At 45.9% G+C, this 16,485-nt stretch overlaps 1 protein-coding gene across 1 annotated transcript; it reads left to right on the plus strand.

Moving 5' to 3' along the window:
• Nucleotides 1-85: 85 nt before the first annotated feature.
• ELOB (elongin B) lies at nt 86-5,716 on the plus strand. Its single transcript, XM_035135700.2, has 4 exons — nt 86-229; nt 3,471-3,605; nt 4,329-4,437; nt 5,350-5,716. Exons 1-4 carry the CDS (start codon nt 227-229, stop codon nt 5,460-5,462), a joined length of 360 nt encoding a protein of 119 aa, XP_034991591.1. The 5' UTR covers nt 86-226; the 3' UTR covers nt 5,463-5,716.
• Nucleotides 5,717-16,485: the final 10,769 nt, after the last annotated feature.

Genomic DNA, 16,485 nt, shown 5'->3' on the forward strand with positions numbered 1-16,485 from the left:
CTCTTTTATCTCTATGGTTCCTCCTCGAGCGTCCCTTTGACTTAGTTGTCTATGGTCTTCCGCACCCAATTGAAAGCCGCCGAGCGCTCCCGAAGCGCATGCGCCGCGCCGCTCCTCCCGTCGAACCCGGCTGGGCTGTCCTGAGGTTGCGGTGCATGTTGGGATACTGGGGGTTCTGCTGCTTTTTCCTCTCTGGGGGGTCTGGGCTGAGGTTGCGGCTGCAGAGATGGTGAGTAGGGGAGGGGGAGCAAGAGAGGAGGGAGGGGGGACCGTCGGCAATAATAACAATAGTGCTGGTAGTAATAACAGTAGCAGGGATAGGGATACTATTTCCCTCCCACTTCCTCCGCCGGCCCCCTTCACCTTTTTCTACACCCCCATACCCCAGGTTTAAGCATCTCCCTTCCAACCCCCAGCGCCTCCCCTGTGGCTCCCCCCCACCCCGCCCCATCTTCTTTATATATTCATTTCTTTTTGCCCTCTTACCCTCCAATCCCCCTGTTCTCTGCCTCCCCCTCACCCCCTAGGATCTTATTTCGTGGCAACCATCCCATTCCCCTTTTTGGGTGGCAACTTTTTCCAGCCCCGCTCAGTTTCCCTTATCAAAACGGGAGGTGGTCCCTCTGCGTCTCGTCCTCTTCTTCCCTTTCCTGTTTCCCTCTCTGCCCCACATTGGGTGTGTACACTCCCTTGTTGTTGTTCACACTAATAATAGCGTCCAGGCATTATTTTTTATCCTTCCCTTCCTCCATGGAGCCCAGGGCCGTGTTTGTGGTTCTGTTCCGGCCCCCGAAATTTAATGCTTACAACAGCCCTGTGTTGTAGGTTGGGCTGGGAAGGGATGATTGGCGCACTGTCGAGCAGGAAGTTTCACAGTCCCCACCTCTTTTTTATGTGAGAATCTGAACTCTAGCCCCACTCTAGAATGCAGCTGTGACACCCAATGACCTGTTTATAGTCCTTCTGTCTTTCTGCAAAGCATGCCTCATTTCTACTGTCACCCACCCACCAACATCTATCCTGTGTTGGTAATTCTGGCATGCCACAAATGCACATTAACACACACAGACTATGGTTGTGTTATGTTGTGGAGCATCACTAGCAAATAGGGAAGAGGATGAGATTCCTATGTTAGGTGACCTCTTATCTAAAATTTCCACTCCCTAGTAAGGTTAAATGAGCTGTTTGACGCTTCTCAAGCAAGGCTGTCCCTGCTGCTTTATATTTACAAAAGAGCCAAGAAGAAGAGGGGGGGGGAGTGAAAAATGCATTCGATGATATTTCAGGATTACAGGAGTGGCAATGAAAGTTTGAAGGAGCCTGAGTGCTCTTAGCTTGTGGAGCAGGGTAGGGAGGATAAGACTTTTCAATATAAGAGGTTGCTTGAAGCAGGATGCCACCCTACAGCCACTGAGAGTTGGGTGAGAGAGAGTTGTAGTTGTTCTATTATTGTTTTTGTTGTTATTTTACTCCATCCATTCTTGGGCTTCATCCTTTCATTCTTGGGTCTCATCCTGTCCTTATGGTGGGTCAAGACACCAATCTTTTCTTGTTTCCTAATTAAACTTGAGAGAAGGGGAAAGTGTGTGAAGGTGGCTTCTGTGTCTGAAAATGCAGAAGACAATTGCTCCAAGGAGCTGAGGGAAGCACACACAGTCATTCTCACCCCTCCCCACACAATGTTATCCTCAAAACTACCCTGTGAGGTATGGTAGACTAAAGGAAAGTGACTAGCCTAAGATCACCCAGTCAGCAGGGGTGTCATACAGATTTTCCCAGCAAAGGATTCGTTTCTGTAGAATGGGTTGATTAAGCATCAGATAAGAGAGGCTTCCTTTCATGGTGAAAGAGAAGCTAAATGGCCTTACAGGGACCCTCAAATTCTTAATGGAAAGGTATCCAAGACAGTCCTAAGATTTTCAATACAGTAGAGGAGAAAAGTCTTTGGATTACACCTCAAAGAAAATGAGCTGGAAAATGTTGCCCACATACGTTGAGAACAAGGGCTAATGTGGATACTTGAAATTATGTATCTGCATTATATGCAGTGTCAAAACTGCTGCACTACCTATTGTGGGGTATTATTGTTTTAGAATTTGTCAGCCCTAAAGAGGAAAGATGTTGAGTCTTCCCCTGAAAAAAGAGCCAATGAACAGAAAGAAATCAAAATATTGGGCCAATGGGGAGGAAACAGTCTGCATTTTGAGCTCTTTATCACTGTTGTTATTTCAGTGCATGAACATCTGACCTTGCAATAATGAGACTTACAAGCTGGAGTTCTTTCAGTTCCAACATGAATGGAGACTGTTCCATGCTAGTTTAACTTCTTAAAAGATATTTATTTATTTTATTTATGAATTCATAGAATCATTGTTTCCTATTAAACATCTGAAAGTGATTTAGTTAAAATACAATGAAAACATATATTAAACCGTTGCATATGTAAAAAATAATTTTGGATCCCATATCCCATGGGGGGGGGACTTCACTTAGAAGGCTTGTTGTCAGAAGTAAGTCTTCCACAGGTGCTGAAAGGCCATTATAAATACCACATGATGTGCAGCAGTTGCTGTCCATTGAGCACTTTGACTTGCATACCTGCAAAATGCTGGTTAGTACCATGAGAACATGGTATTAACCTTGTTTACCCAAATTCAAAAGAAATAAGTTACACCTGGATGCTGTCATTGTGCCTGGGGCATGTTGCACCTTGTGCCAGAAGAATTTTATGGACTAGTCTACACATGCAGCAGAATGAGTTGGTTGGATACTGAGGTGGTGGAGCAGACTTTACCACATCAGGGCGCAGGTGGGAGACCACACTTTGGACTGCTCTCCATGTAAAAATGCCCTGCAAGCAGAAAACTAGAACACTAGAAAGAGAGCTTCTAGGCTAGTTGCTGATGTGCTAGTTCTCTAACAAAAGTAGAGTTGTTGTTTTTTGTTTTTAAGCTTTGGGGAGGATTTTGAAAATGTTGCTTTCCCCCCACCTACAGTCTGAAGTGGTTCAGTGCCTTCCACCAACTTGTACAGCTTTCAGGGTGTCTTCCCCAACTGGGCTTTGTTTGGTTCAAACAACTGTTAAGGGGAAGATCACCTTCATTGCATGCAAAAAAAATCATGGGTTGGTGTCTCCAGTTGAAAGGATTGGGGAGAGGGTGGTGGGAAAAGCTGAAGCCATAGACAGCCAGTGTCAATCGGAGCTGAGCTATTTGATCAAATAGTCAGACATAGTATAATGCAGGTTTCTATGAGTTGTTCCAACCTGTAAATAGCCACTCACATGGACACTTGTGAAAGGTCATAACTGCCTTTAGGGAAGTGAGTAGGAACACTCCTGAGAACTTAGAGGTTCTCTCTCTTCTTTCTTTTTAAAGTTATGAATGGCTTCCATGGCTCAAGCTCCTGAAAAGGTGTTGTGCATCAGCAAATACTTGCTCACCATCCATTGGCACTTTTCCATTTGACAGGACGTCTTTTTAATGATCCGACGTCACAAGACGACCATCTTCACAGACGCCAAGGAGTCCAGTACGGTGTACGAGCTGAAAAGAATTGTTGAGGGGATACTTAAGAGACCCCCAGAAGAACAAAGGCTATACAAGGTAACGGGGGGGGGGTGTGTGTGCTTTTTCTCACTGCAGAGCATACCCCAATATCCCCTCCCTGTGGATTGCAGCTATTATTATAACAGCTGGTCTGGTCAACTTCTGTATACGGAATGGGTGGAGGGGGAGATATCGTCCTTTGCCTTTATCTCGGGCCAATCCTGGGCAGCGGTGATGCCCCTGGGATTCCCCGTCACTCAGCTGTCATGCAGGCAACCTGCAGGAATCCGTAGTCTCTGCCCCCTCAAAGTAATGCCACTGCCCACAAATGGAGTGGAGCAGAGCAGAGCTCAAGGCTGTGTGGGGCCTGCGCACTGTGAAAAGCATAGGCTTGAAGATTTACCAAACACGTTGGCTTAATTTTTCACTCTGCTCCTCTCGCAGCCTGCTGGCATGCCCCAGAACAAGTCTTGAAATAACAGCTCTACCCTTCGATCCTACTGTTGCTCATTAAACACCCATCCCCATCACTCTCCCCCCCCCCCCCCGGATGCATGCTGTTGTGACGATGGTGTGTGCCTTTGCATGCTCCAATTGCTGGTGTTACAGGGCCACGTTGTGGCCTGTCATCACAGAGGCAATCTCAACAAATTCCCTGCTTGCTGTTCTTTACCCACCCCACAGCAGCAAAAGTTGTGTTGTGCTACCAGGTTAGTTTTTTTGGGGGGTTGTGCATTGCTAAGATTTAATTTGCTGTGCAATTGCCACTTCACCCTACAGGATGACCAGCTGTTGGATGACGGCAAAACCCTCGGAGACTGTGGCTTCACCAGCCAGACAGCACGACCTCAGGCCCCAGCAACAGTTGGCTTGGCCTTCAAAGCCAGTGGTGAGTTGGGGTGTCTTGCTTTCTAGATTTGGGAAGGGAAGGGAATAGAATTTATTTGTTTCATGCATCTGTTGTCTGCCCTACAATTTGGGTACTTTTAGGCTGATTAGCCATTAAACCACCTGTTGCCATTCACGTTGGTGGAAATGATCAGGGCACCCATTGCCTTGTGCAGGAATGAGTCGGTGGGCTGAGAGCTGCCGGATCCTCAGCTTTTTCTCATGACCCTTTTTGACAAGGTGAATAGTGCGTAGCTGCTGCTTTGGGGCAGAAAGCTGTCTTGCAGTCCAAAGGAATATGGGGGAAGCCAATAGGTGGTTTCTTTCCCCTTAGTTTGCAGGAGGCAAAGCAGAGAGATGCTACAATAATTTCACCCAATTCAAAGCATCTGTGTGAAACAGTATAGAAGTAAAATCCTCTTTTTAAGAAAAACTTGTGTTGGGGCTGATGTAGGAGTAAGCAGCTGCTATTTTGCATCGCACTCTGCTCACCCGTGCATTGACAAAAGCTTTCAGCTCAGGGGTCGGAAACCTTAGGCCTGGGATACAAATGCAGTCCTCTCTGCCTGGTCTTCAGAACTCTTCCCCAGGACACAACCGTGCACTAGCCATGCTTTGCATCCTCCTTGTGTCTTTTTGACCGTCTGAAACCTGTCCTTGAACTTGTGACAATGCCTCTTACTTGCCTAGATAGAGAGGGGTGTGCGAGTGTATATTGAAAATTAGCCTACTGTACAAATGGAAAATTTGCCTTCATTGCTCCACACTCTTTGACGGCAAGCCTTGTCCACCACTGGCATGTGGGTCGCTCTTGGTTGACTTGTGGAATTGTTTGGTTCCAGCCTTGCTAGTTACCAGCTTGCACAAATTCAAACTGACTGTGTCATCTTCTCCTCTTCCTCCTCTCGTGCAGAAGATGCCTTTGAGCCCCTCCGCATTGATCCCTTCTCCAGCCCCCCGGAGCTCCCAGACGTGATGAAGCCCCAGGACTCTGGCAGCAGCGCCAATGAGCAAGCGGTGCAGTGAGAGGCCAGATGGCGACAGAGCGAGCTGCACAACCCGTGGCACCCCTTCCCCACCACCCACTCCCTCCCTCAACCCTCCAGCGTGGAGAGAGACATGGCACTGTCCCACCCCTCCAATCCAGATCCCCCTTTTACTCCGCCCCTCTCTATACAAGACCACACCTCCTTCCAAGCCCCTCCCCACTCATCAAACAGAGCAATGTTTTCATTTTTGGTTTTGGAAACAATAAAAGTTCAGCTGGTTTTTTTTTCCCCTTGTCTTGTGTTGTGGGCCTGTGCTATGAAACACAAAAAGAACCCTGTTTTCAGGGACTGGGATCATGTCAGGACAACTAGCGAAAGTTTATGCCACACTGAATTTGTGGTGGTCTTTGAGATTCCAGCAAGCAGAGTCTTGCGAGACCTTAAAGACTGCAGGCTCCCACTCTGGAATTTGTTGTTTAAAATGCTCTTCTAAGCCCCGGGGTAAGTATATTGTCACCGAACAAATGTTAATAGCCATCTCCCATCATGCTGGTGGGAACTTGAGTCCAACAACACCTTTTTTATTATTGGATTATCACAATGCACTGCCCTTGAAGATGATTCAGAAACTAAACTAGCCCAAAATACAGCAGCCAGAAACTGACTTGGGTTCTGCTTGGATCTCATATGTTGCCAGTTCATTTCTGGGGCCAATTCAAGGTGCTCACATTCATGTGTGAAGCCCTAATGCAGGCATCCCCAAACTGCGGCCCTCCAGATGTTTTGGCCTACAACTCCCCTGATCCCTAGCTAGCAGGACCAGTGGTCAGGGAAGATGGGAATTGTCTGAAACATCTGGAGGGCCGAAGTTTGGGGATGCCTGCCCTAATGACTCAGGCCCCAGCTACATGAAAGACCACCTCCTTCCCTACAGACCCTCTCGAGTGCTAAGAGAGGCAGAGGGACCATCTTGGTAGTTCCTCTGCCCTCAAGAGGCTTGTGAAGCAGTAGCTCAGGAGAAAGCATTTTCTATGGCAGCCCTTTAGTTGCGGAACTCCAGACACAGGCATTTATGGCACGTTTATTTTTGTTTCTGGTAACTGCAACTCTTCACCCTGGCTTTTGACATTTAAGGTGTATATTTTTAGAACCCACCTTAATTCTGTAGTGGTAATTTGTTTTAAACTGTTTGTAGAAATGTGTTTTGATGTTGTAACCCACCTTGTGGCCCCGAGGTAAATAAAGGGTGGGAAATAAATTTTGACCAAACTGCAGGAGGCAGTGGAAGACAGGAGTGCCTGGCGTGCTCTGGTCCATGGGGTCACGAAGAGTCGGACACGACTAAACAACAAATAAATTGTAACATCTTGGCCACAAGTTCCCCATCCTTCATCTACAGTGAAACCATAAGCTGGGTAAACTGCCATAGTTCCATCATTCTCAAAGGACCTGGGAATGATGTTTTAGCAAGGGAGCTAGGCATAGCTAAGGGCTTACCTGTAATCCATCTGGTATAGCATTTAAAATTACAGTAAGCCTGCAACACACACGGAAGTTGCATTCCAATGATCCCGCCTAAACCCAAAATCACGTATAGCCAAAACACATGTGTACAATGGTAGGTAAGATTGCCAAAGTTCCCCCACCCAGACACCCAGCCTTTTTCGGCTCCCTTTTTACTTTTCCTTGCCAAGTGCACAAAGCTAAAGATAAATGTGTGTAAGTTGCAGGGTGACACTACTTGGAGAAAGCCTTGTTTTAAGATCTTTCAGCGCGGCTAGTTCCCAAAACTTTCAAGGATATTCTTCATGGTCTTCAAGCCGCACATTTTGTTCCCCAGCCACTGGACCTTTATTCAAAAAATTGAAATAAAACGGCAGTTTTGAAAGTGGAAGTGGACCTCTAGATGGCACTAGATTCCCATCAGCCATCCAGCATAATCAATGGTCAGGGATGACAAGAGTTGCCATTCAACATCTGGAGGGCCCCAGATTTTTCTTCCCTAAGGGTATTGGTTTTTAATTTACTGGTCTTTTAAGATTTCACAAGGCTTTGCTGATTTTGATGGAGCAGACTAACGCAGCAAAACCCTTTGCAGCTCGTTAAAGGGTTCCTACCACAGAGCATTATTATCTCTTTGCAAGTCCATGGGGTTCCTTGTTAGTATTTCATACAGCCTCAAATTCTGTCCCATTTAACTTACCTGAATGTGTAGATCACCTCTGCACTGAGCTCCTAGCAGTGCACTAAAAGCTATTATTCTTTTTCTGATCGGGAGGCACCTTGGGGTAGCACCCCCTTTCTTTGTAGAGTATGTATGTGGAGTGCTAAAATAGCTGCAAGGTAAGAAAAGAGGCTGGTGACGCAGGTGGCGCTGTGGGTTAAACCACAGAGCCTAGGGCTTGCCGATCAGAAGGTCGGCGGTTCGAATCCCCACAACGGAATGAGCTCCCGTTGTTCAGTCCCAGCTCCTGCCCACCTAGCAGTTGAAAAGCACGTCAAAGTACAAGTAGATAAATAGTTACCGCTCCAATGGGAAGGTAAATGGCATTTCCTTGCGCTGTTCTGGTTCACCAGAAACGGCTTAGTCATGCTGGCCACATGACCCAGAAGCTGTACGCCGGCTCGCTCGGCCAGTAAAGCGAGATGAGTGCCGCAACCCCAGAGTCGGCCGCAACTGGACCTAACGGTCAGGGGTACCTTTACCTTTACCTTAAGAAAGGAGGCTATTAAAAGTACCCATCTAAAGCATGGCCGGAAAGCAATCTCATCTGTGTTAGGCTCTCTCATTTCAGACCCAGCAGATTTGCAAGAATGGATTCCTATTCAAGTATATGCCATTCAATGTGCTTAAAAGAACAGCTCTTGCTTTATTTTTTTAAAAAAAATTCATAGAATCGTAGAGTTGGAAGGGACACAGAGGGTCATTTAGTCCAGCCCCCTGCAATGCAGGAATCTTTTTGCCCAATGTGGGGCTGGACCCCACAACCTTGAGATCAAGAGTCTCATGCTCTACTAACTGAGTTACAGGTGAAACTTGGAAAATGAAAAATGCATTTATTTCAGTAATGCAGCTTACTATTTTTTTTTTACAAATGCTGTCTTTTGGAAATTCCACAGTAATAAAACAAATAGTTACAATAATACAAAAATAAACATCGCTATTACATTTCATTAATTACATTCCATTTAAAATTGACCCGCCTAATGACAAATAATTACAATTACAACAAATAAAGGCTTGACATATCTTGCTTCGCATGTCATGCATCTATCTCATATATTGGTTTCACCTTTTAAGTTGCGTTACTGAAAAAAATGCACTTTTCGACGATATTCTAATTTTCCCAAGTTACACCTGTATATTTGCACATACACTCTTTCCACATCTGGCACTGAACATCTGGAGAGAAGGATTCAGGATACTATTCGGACGGGGGTCTTTTGTGGAGCAATTTCATGACAGAAATCTACTCCTAAACAAACATGTTAATGTGGCTGGGTAGATTGGTGGTAGCCTTAACCAACTGTCCTGTTGTCACTGAAGGTGTATATCGGGGATGGGGAACTAGGCCACGGGTTGTTGGACTACAAATTCCATCATCCCTGACCATGATCAAGCTGGGTGGGAGCTGATGGGGCATATCTTCCCTATCCCTAGATTATGTGTTGGGAGGCAGAGAAGAGAAGGTTTCTACAGCCCTCGCTTTCACTTCCAGGGCTCGCTTTCACTTCCAGGGGGTAGAAGCCTAAGTCATACATAGGAGGAACAAACCACCAGGTGGTGTTAGAACAGTTTTAAAAGCAAAAGATGGTTGGGGAGTCATTTTGAGGCGTGCTGATCTAGAAGCTGGATTCAAACCGCCAAGCCTTGTCAAGAACGTCAAGTTGTTATCTCTTGCCTCAGCCAACCATCCTATGACACCTCACGGACTTGTTGAAGAGATTAAAAAATAACAACTATGTATGCTGACTGCATTAAAATAGAGGGATCAAGCAGAGGGGATAGGAGTGATTCAAAGCAGGGGACGTTGGTGAGAAATACAAACTTTGTTTTTAGATGATGTGTGTTGTTGCACACTAGCTTAAAAGAGACATTACCTGCTTCGTGAATGAAGGGAGAGTTGCCCCTTTCAAGGTGGCATTAACCAGATCCAAGTTTTGTAACTGGTTTTTTTAATTAAAAATTGTCCAATTAAACAGGGCCATGTTGTCACTGAATTGGCAGTGTTTGTTTTTTATCAGTTGTGGCTGCAATCCTGTGCGTGCTCACCTGGGAGGAAGTCCCACAGAAATCAATGAGGCTTCCTTCGGAGTAGATTTATATAGAATTGCACTGCAAACCTTGAAGCCCCAATTCACCCTTCCTCCGAGGAGCTTAGTGCGGTGTGCATGGCTCCTCCCCCTGCCGTTTTAATCCTCGTAACAATCCTTCGAGGTAGGTGAGGCTGAGAGACGATCCCTGGCCTCTTTCTGTGAGCTTTAGGATTGACTGGGGATTTGAACTCTGGTCTCCCCAGTCTTAAGTCAATCAATAGTTCCTCCAGGGGGCCAATGAACTACAGCTCCCATCAGCAATTACCACTGGCACTTGCTGGCTGGACTGATGGGAGTCTGTCAAAATCTGAAAATATTTTTTTTAAAAAAAAATAATAGTAAAAAAGCAATTTTTCTTTTAAAAAAAAGAAGAAGAGAGGGGGGCTTTAATGATTGCAAGTGCAGAAGTGAAGGGTAACATTGACTCCACATGAACTGACACAAAATTAGCAAGTGCATTTTTATATTTCAAATGCCAAGTTTCTGGTTTGTAGCATCTCCGCCCGAGTTAACAAGTTCCCTTGCAGCGCTGCCGTCGGTTGGGAGACCATGTGGTTGACTTCATGCAACGAGGCATGTGGGTAGAAGACGTTGGTTTGGTTTCGAATCAACCATGTCACGGAACAGCTAAGATGGGAGAACAACGTCCCGGTTGGGTGGCAGCAGTTTACTGTAACAGTCGGTGTCTGTGCGAAGGGGAGACTCACCACAAATGGTTAGCATGGTCTGGGCCCCTGTGCTAATGTCTTTTAAAGGCACAGCTGCGTGACCAAGCTGTGTGACAAGAAGCTGCAGTCCTCGTGCGACTCTGAAATCCTTCAAGTATACATTACTGAGTTATGTATCCAGGCTTACTTGGGAGAAGGGTTGCCATAAGTCCAGGATTTTCCGGAAATATCCAGAATACTGCAGTTGGCAACAGTGTCCTGGTGGAAATCGGTAACAAATGTCTTGGAAAAAACAGGCATATGGCAGTCCATGTCGTCAGTGCTGTTTTTGCCGATTTCCCATAAAAATAGCTCAAGAAAAGCTCAACACCTTTTTTTGTCCGTAGTTTCACTGTTTGAAATATGGCAACCCCTCTTGGGAGTAAACCTCATTTAACACAGTGGGCTTGTTTGAGTAAACCAGTTACAGGATTGGAGTGTACAACTGCAATAGGCTTTCAAGCCAAATTTATCCTGTGTATTCACAGTAGCGTTGTAGAAGCATGGGATTTCGTTCTGGGAATCTCTGCTTTTGGGGTTCCCCCCCACCCCCAATAAAAGCAAATATCGGGTCCTTAAGGTTACAAAAGTAAATGGTGAAAAGTCATGGGTGATGCTTGCTGCAATATTTTACCGATAAATATTTCCAGTTGTTATGGAGCTAGATGTTGGTACTGGGTGTTGCTCCTTGCCCTTCCTCAGGCCTAGCAGATAAAATTATGTCTAAACAAATGCATGCAAATGTAGTTAATGAATTCAAGTTGCATAATTCACCTATTCTTGAGCAGAAGTAAACCCACGTGGCCACAGCAGAGTGGGATTTAGCAAAATTCAGGCAATAAGCTACACTAAAATGATAATCCTATACACAGTGTCACTGCTCCAACACCCTACTGACAGGGCAGGATGACTCAAGAAACAAACAAAAAAAGTCTATGCTGCACAGGGCTGCACATATCCAGTTCACAAAAATAATATGCTTTTCAGACTCTTTTCGAATTCCTATGCATCAAACGTTTGGTGGAAAATATTTTTCATCTACATTGTATCTTCCCCACCCTTAATGACATTTTGATCTGGGGGACGTTAGCACATCCTCAGTACTAAATTGCTCTTAGGGTCCAGTGTCACCACCCACAACCATTTTCTGGAGGAGTCTGAATTTTTAGGACTTCTAGCTTGCGGAACCCAACGCCTTCTTTGACATATAAAGTGACACCACCTCCAGTACATCTTTTATCTTCTGTGCCCACGGGTCCTCTCCATTCTACCAGGTTTCTATGGTACCTACTATAATGATGCCACCCTGTAAGACTCCAGTTCATCCATCTTGGCTCAGAGGCTTCTAGTATTACCATGAAAAAACCACTTGTATACAGTATCCTTCTTCATAGAATCACAGAATTGTAGAGCTGGAAGGTAAATTAGTCCAAGCCCCTGCTACGCAGGAATATCAACTAAAGCATCTATGACAGATGGCCATCCGACCTCTGCTTTAAAAAACCCAAGGAAGGAGACTAGACTGCTGTTGGTTGCCTAGAATTGCATTAGCCTTTTTTGCTGCTGCATCACACTGTTGACTCATGTTCAGTTTATGGTCTACTCAGATCCCTAGATCGTTTTCACATGTACTGCTGGAGAGCCAGGTGTCCCCCATCTTTTTGCAGCTGGTTATTTCTGCCTATGTGCAGAACCTTACATTTGTCTCTATTGGAATTCATTTTGTTAGTTTGGGCCCAGTTCTCCAATCTAGTCATGAATCCCTATTCTGTTTTCTGCTACCGCTCCCAGGTTGGTGTCATCTGCAAATTTGATGAGCATCCCCTCAATTCCTTCATCCAAGTCATTTATAAAGACATTGAACAACAACAGGACCAGGCAGAACCTTGTGGCACCCCGCGTGTCACTTTTCCTAGGACGACAAGGAACCATTAGTGAGTACTCTTTGGGCTCAATTAACCAGCTACAAATCAGCTTAACAGTAACCTTGTCCAGCCCACATTTTACCAGCTTCTCTGCAATAAGATAATGGAGGACTTTGTAAAAAGCCAGATTTAAATCAATATACACTACGTACACAGCATTGCCCTGATCCACCCAGCTTGTAACTCTATCAAAAAAAAGATGAGATGTCTGGCATGACTTGTTTTTGAGAAATCCATGCTGGGTCTTAGTATTCACAGCATCCTTTTCTAAGTGCTTACCAACTGACTGTTTTATCTGTATTAGCACCTTTCCTGGTATCAGTGTCAAGCTAAGCAGTTGGTAGTTACCTGGGTCTTCTCCCCGGACTCCCACACCCCTTTTTGAAGATGGGGACAACTTCAGTTCGCCTCCAGTCCACATGGACCTCACCCCATCTCCAATAATTATCATAGATTATAGACAGAGGCTTTGAGTGCCTTTGGAACTTGCAGTTCGCCCCATGGTGTTTTGCTCTTTCCGAATTGCTATCCTGTGTCCCTTGCCCTTGCCATGGCTTCTTCTACACCTCCCCCATTAAAATGTGCATCACTTTTATCACATTCATCCCAAGGGGAAATGTGTTCCAAACTGGACCCACAGTTCCTGTCAGCTTCCCCACCCCACCTCCACCCCACCCCCAAAAATCATAGATCTGCAATTGTATTTCTGTGCTTATCACCCAAGTTTGATCAGGATGCTTTAAATTTTCTGAGCCTCCAAACACAGCATTGTACCGATTAGCAAACTGCTGTCACCACAATTTATTATCCCCCTTGAGAGGTTATGGGCTCTCTTTCCTTGCAGGTTTTCGAAACAGAGGCTGGATGGCCATCTGTCATGGCTGCTTTAGTTGAGATTCCTGCATTTCAGGTGATTGGATTAGATGACTCTGGAGGCCCCTTCCCACTCTACAATTCTATGATTCTCAGAATCCACTGCAAATTCTCAGGGTGCAATCTGTAGTGCGGTTCAATCTCTCGCTCGCTTTTCACACGCTCGAGATCCAGCTGCGGGTGCTGGGGAGGGAGGGGGAAGAGATGCAAGCACGAAATGGAGATGCACAGCAGGCAGAACGCCAGGAAAGTTTCAGAACAGGTCACTGAGTCTAAAACGCTAACAGGTGACAACTGCCCATCCCCCCACAAGCACATAACTGAACGTCTTCCTGCAAGTAGCCGAAGCCACAGGCCGACCACATCCTGCCTCACAAAAATGGCGCCAAAGGCCTCGCCCTCCCCTCCCCCTCCGCCCTTGGTGTGTTTCTGCCCATATAAGGCAATCAATGCAGCGCTACAGCTTGCCCCACAGCCTACCATGGGAAGTCAAAGCTCAGCAGCCTAGCAACAGCTCAAGTCTGCCCCACTTGGTGGCCAGAAGGTGTGGGGAGGAAGAATCTAGTCGGTAGGTCGGAGCGAGGAGGAAAGGGAGGTGCAGGTCTGGGAACTGGGACTCCTGGTTTTCTCTGCAGGAAATTTTGTGAAGCTAGGAGTTGAGGTTCTCTGAGAAAGGAGAGCTTCAGGAGAAGAGAGTAAGAATGAAGGAAGGGTTCAGACTTCTGCTTTCTTTAAAACTAGTATACATGCCCAGCTCTGCAAGGGAAGGGTTAGAGAAGGAGCAAGTAGGGGGGGGTGAATGACCCAGGATGACTATAGAATTCAGTAGGCTTGCACACGCAGAACCGTCATGCTCATCTCAAAACCAACGGCCCCCCCACACACACACCCCTTGCCAGCGGCCCCTTATCGCTCGGAGAAGATCAGTTCTGTCGGATAAGGGTGGGTCCTTCCTGTCTCATGAGGTTAAAAAGAAAAGAAAAAGCTACTGAGATGGTGGCAGCAAATCTGCCTTCAAATGATGAAACAGCCACCTCCTTCTCCAGGGCAAAAGCAAGCCGAAGAAATGCGCAAACAAAAGCTGGTAATTGGGTGGTGTTCAAAGAAAAACCCCTCCACCTAACTTTGACTGCTCCATCTTGAAGAAGTAGCAAATTTTCCTCCATTCCCTGCTTTTCTGACCCATTCTGGCTCAAATACTATATGTGTTGGAACCTGCCCAGAGTGGCTGGGGGAACCCAGCAGGATGGGCAGGGTATAAATATGATGATGATGATGATGATGATGCTTTAGAAGACACACACACACATGTCCTTTTTTCAAAAGCTGCACCTTACTCCAGCATTTTTTATTATTATTTTTGCTTTAACCACCGCCCCCCTGGAGTTTTTTGTGCCTTGTGCCTTGAACTGGGTAGCCATATTTATTCTGTCCTTGAAAAGGGGCTCATGGCCATTGATCATCTGAGTCCTTTATTTATTTATTTAGTTAGGTTTTTTGGGGGGGTTTTGTTTTTTTTTAAAAAAAAAAACACCTTCCCATCTTTGTGGCACTAGCCTTAGGAGGCAACTTCTCATTAGACTCATTTCACAGATGAGAACTGAAGCAAAGAGAGAGTGACTTGCCCAAGGGCACAGTGCGAATCCTAGGAGGGTTGGGGGGATCTTAGATCAGGGGTCAGCAACCTTTTTCAGCCGTGGGCCAGTCTACTGTCCCTCAGACCATGTGGTGAGCCGGACTATTTTTTTGGGGGGGGGGGGAATGAACGAATTCCTATGCCCCACAAATAACCCAGAGATGCTTTTACATTCTACTCATGTAAAAGCACACTGATTCCCAGACCATCCGTGGACCAGATTTAGAAGGTGATTGAGCCGCATCCAGCCCACGGGCCTTAGGTTGCCTACCCATCCTCGTTCAGGTCTCTTGCCTATGGGGCCACTCCAGCCTTGGGCTCTTAAATCCTCCAGATATACACCTTTATATACAATATCCCAGCTGCACTTCTTTTTCCCCCAAAAAAAACCCTGAAATTGCTTCTCTGAGGAGAGGGGGGGAGGAATGTTTCTAAGAAAACGATGAAACTGCAGCTGGCTCTGGTGACAGTCCCAGCGACAAGTATGCAGGGAGTTGAAGTCCCTTCACCCACACCCACCCCAACATTCACTCACTTTCTCAGGTTTTGATTTGAGCCCTTGCTGAGACCACTCTGCCCTACCCGCCCCACACTGGCCTGCCCCCCCCCCCAAGTTTTGAGAGAATGGGGAAGTGAAGGGAACGGTATAACTGGAGAGGAAGCAGGTGGGGTTTCTGATGGGGATGGGGAGGCTTACAAAGGCAGGCCTTTTTTAGCTCAGCCAATAAAGCAGAAATTTGAAATCCTGGGGGGCTATGCACCCATGACATCTCCCACCCGGGTTGAGAGGCTCAAGTGGTAACTGCAGCGTTAGCCCTAGAGACAAACTCCTAAGAAGAGCCCGCTGGGAAGCTTTTGGATTCATTAGAAAAGTGCCTCCAGCAACATTGTGCAGCTTTTAATGTTAAATTATTTTCATACATATATCCCAATAAAAATGACTTTAGAAGAGGTATTCTTAACCCCCCCCCTCCCAATCTTCAGCGCAACAGGAAATGGGGCCCCAGGAAAAGTATTGTGGGCATCAAATAACAGTACAGTGGTACTTCGGTTTAAGTACACAATTGGTTCAGGAAGTCTGTACTTAACCTGAAGCGTACTTAACCTGAAGTGAACTTTCTCGTTGAAAGTAATGGAGAGTGGATTAATCCGTTCCAGACAGGTCCGCGGAGTACTTAAACTGAAAGTACTCAAACTGAAACGTACTTAAACCAAGATATGACTGTACTTGCTGTTCGGAAAAAGCTGGTTTTCTTCATACGCAAATTAATGCAGACTCAATTAATCCGTATCAGCTTGATGACTCATTGGCAAAGTTACCGTATCCATTTCAATTTACTTACAAGAAATTCTTAATAAAATAAGAAATGTTTCTTTCGTCAGATGCAGTCCTACTCTTAAGTCCTGCCTGTTATGCAACACAGTCAGCCTCTTTATGGGGCCTGCTCTTTCTCAGCAGCCTGAAGTTAAGCAAGTGGTGCTTTCCCCATCATTGTATCTGAAGGCTGTGGGAAAAGCCTCAGTTGCTAAATGCCAGGATGCTTTAAGGACACACTAGGACAAAAAAAATTGAGGGGGGGGGCACGAGAGAGACACTCTGAG

Source organism: Zootoca vivipara, chromosome 13 (genome assembly GCF_963506605.1).
Source record: "Zootoca vivipara chromosome 13, rZooViv1.1, whole genome shotgun sequence".
NCBI classification, from domain to species: Eukaryota; Metazoa; Chordata; class Lepidosauria; order Squamata; family Lacertidae; genus Zootoca; species Zootoca vivipara.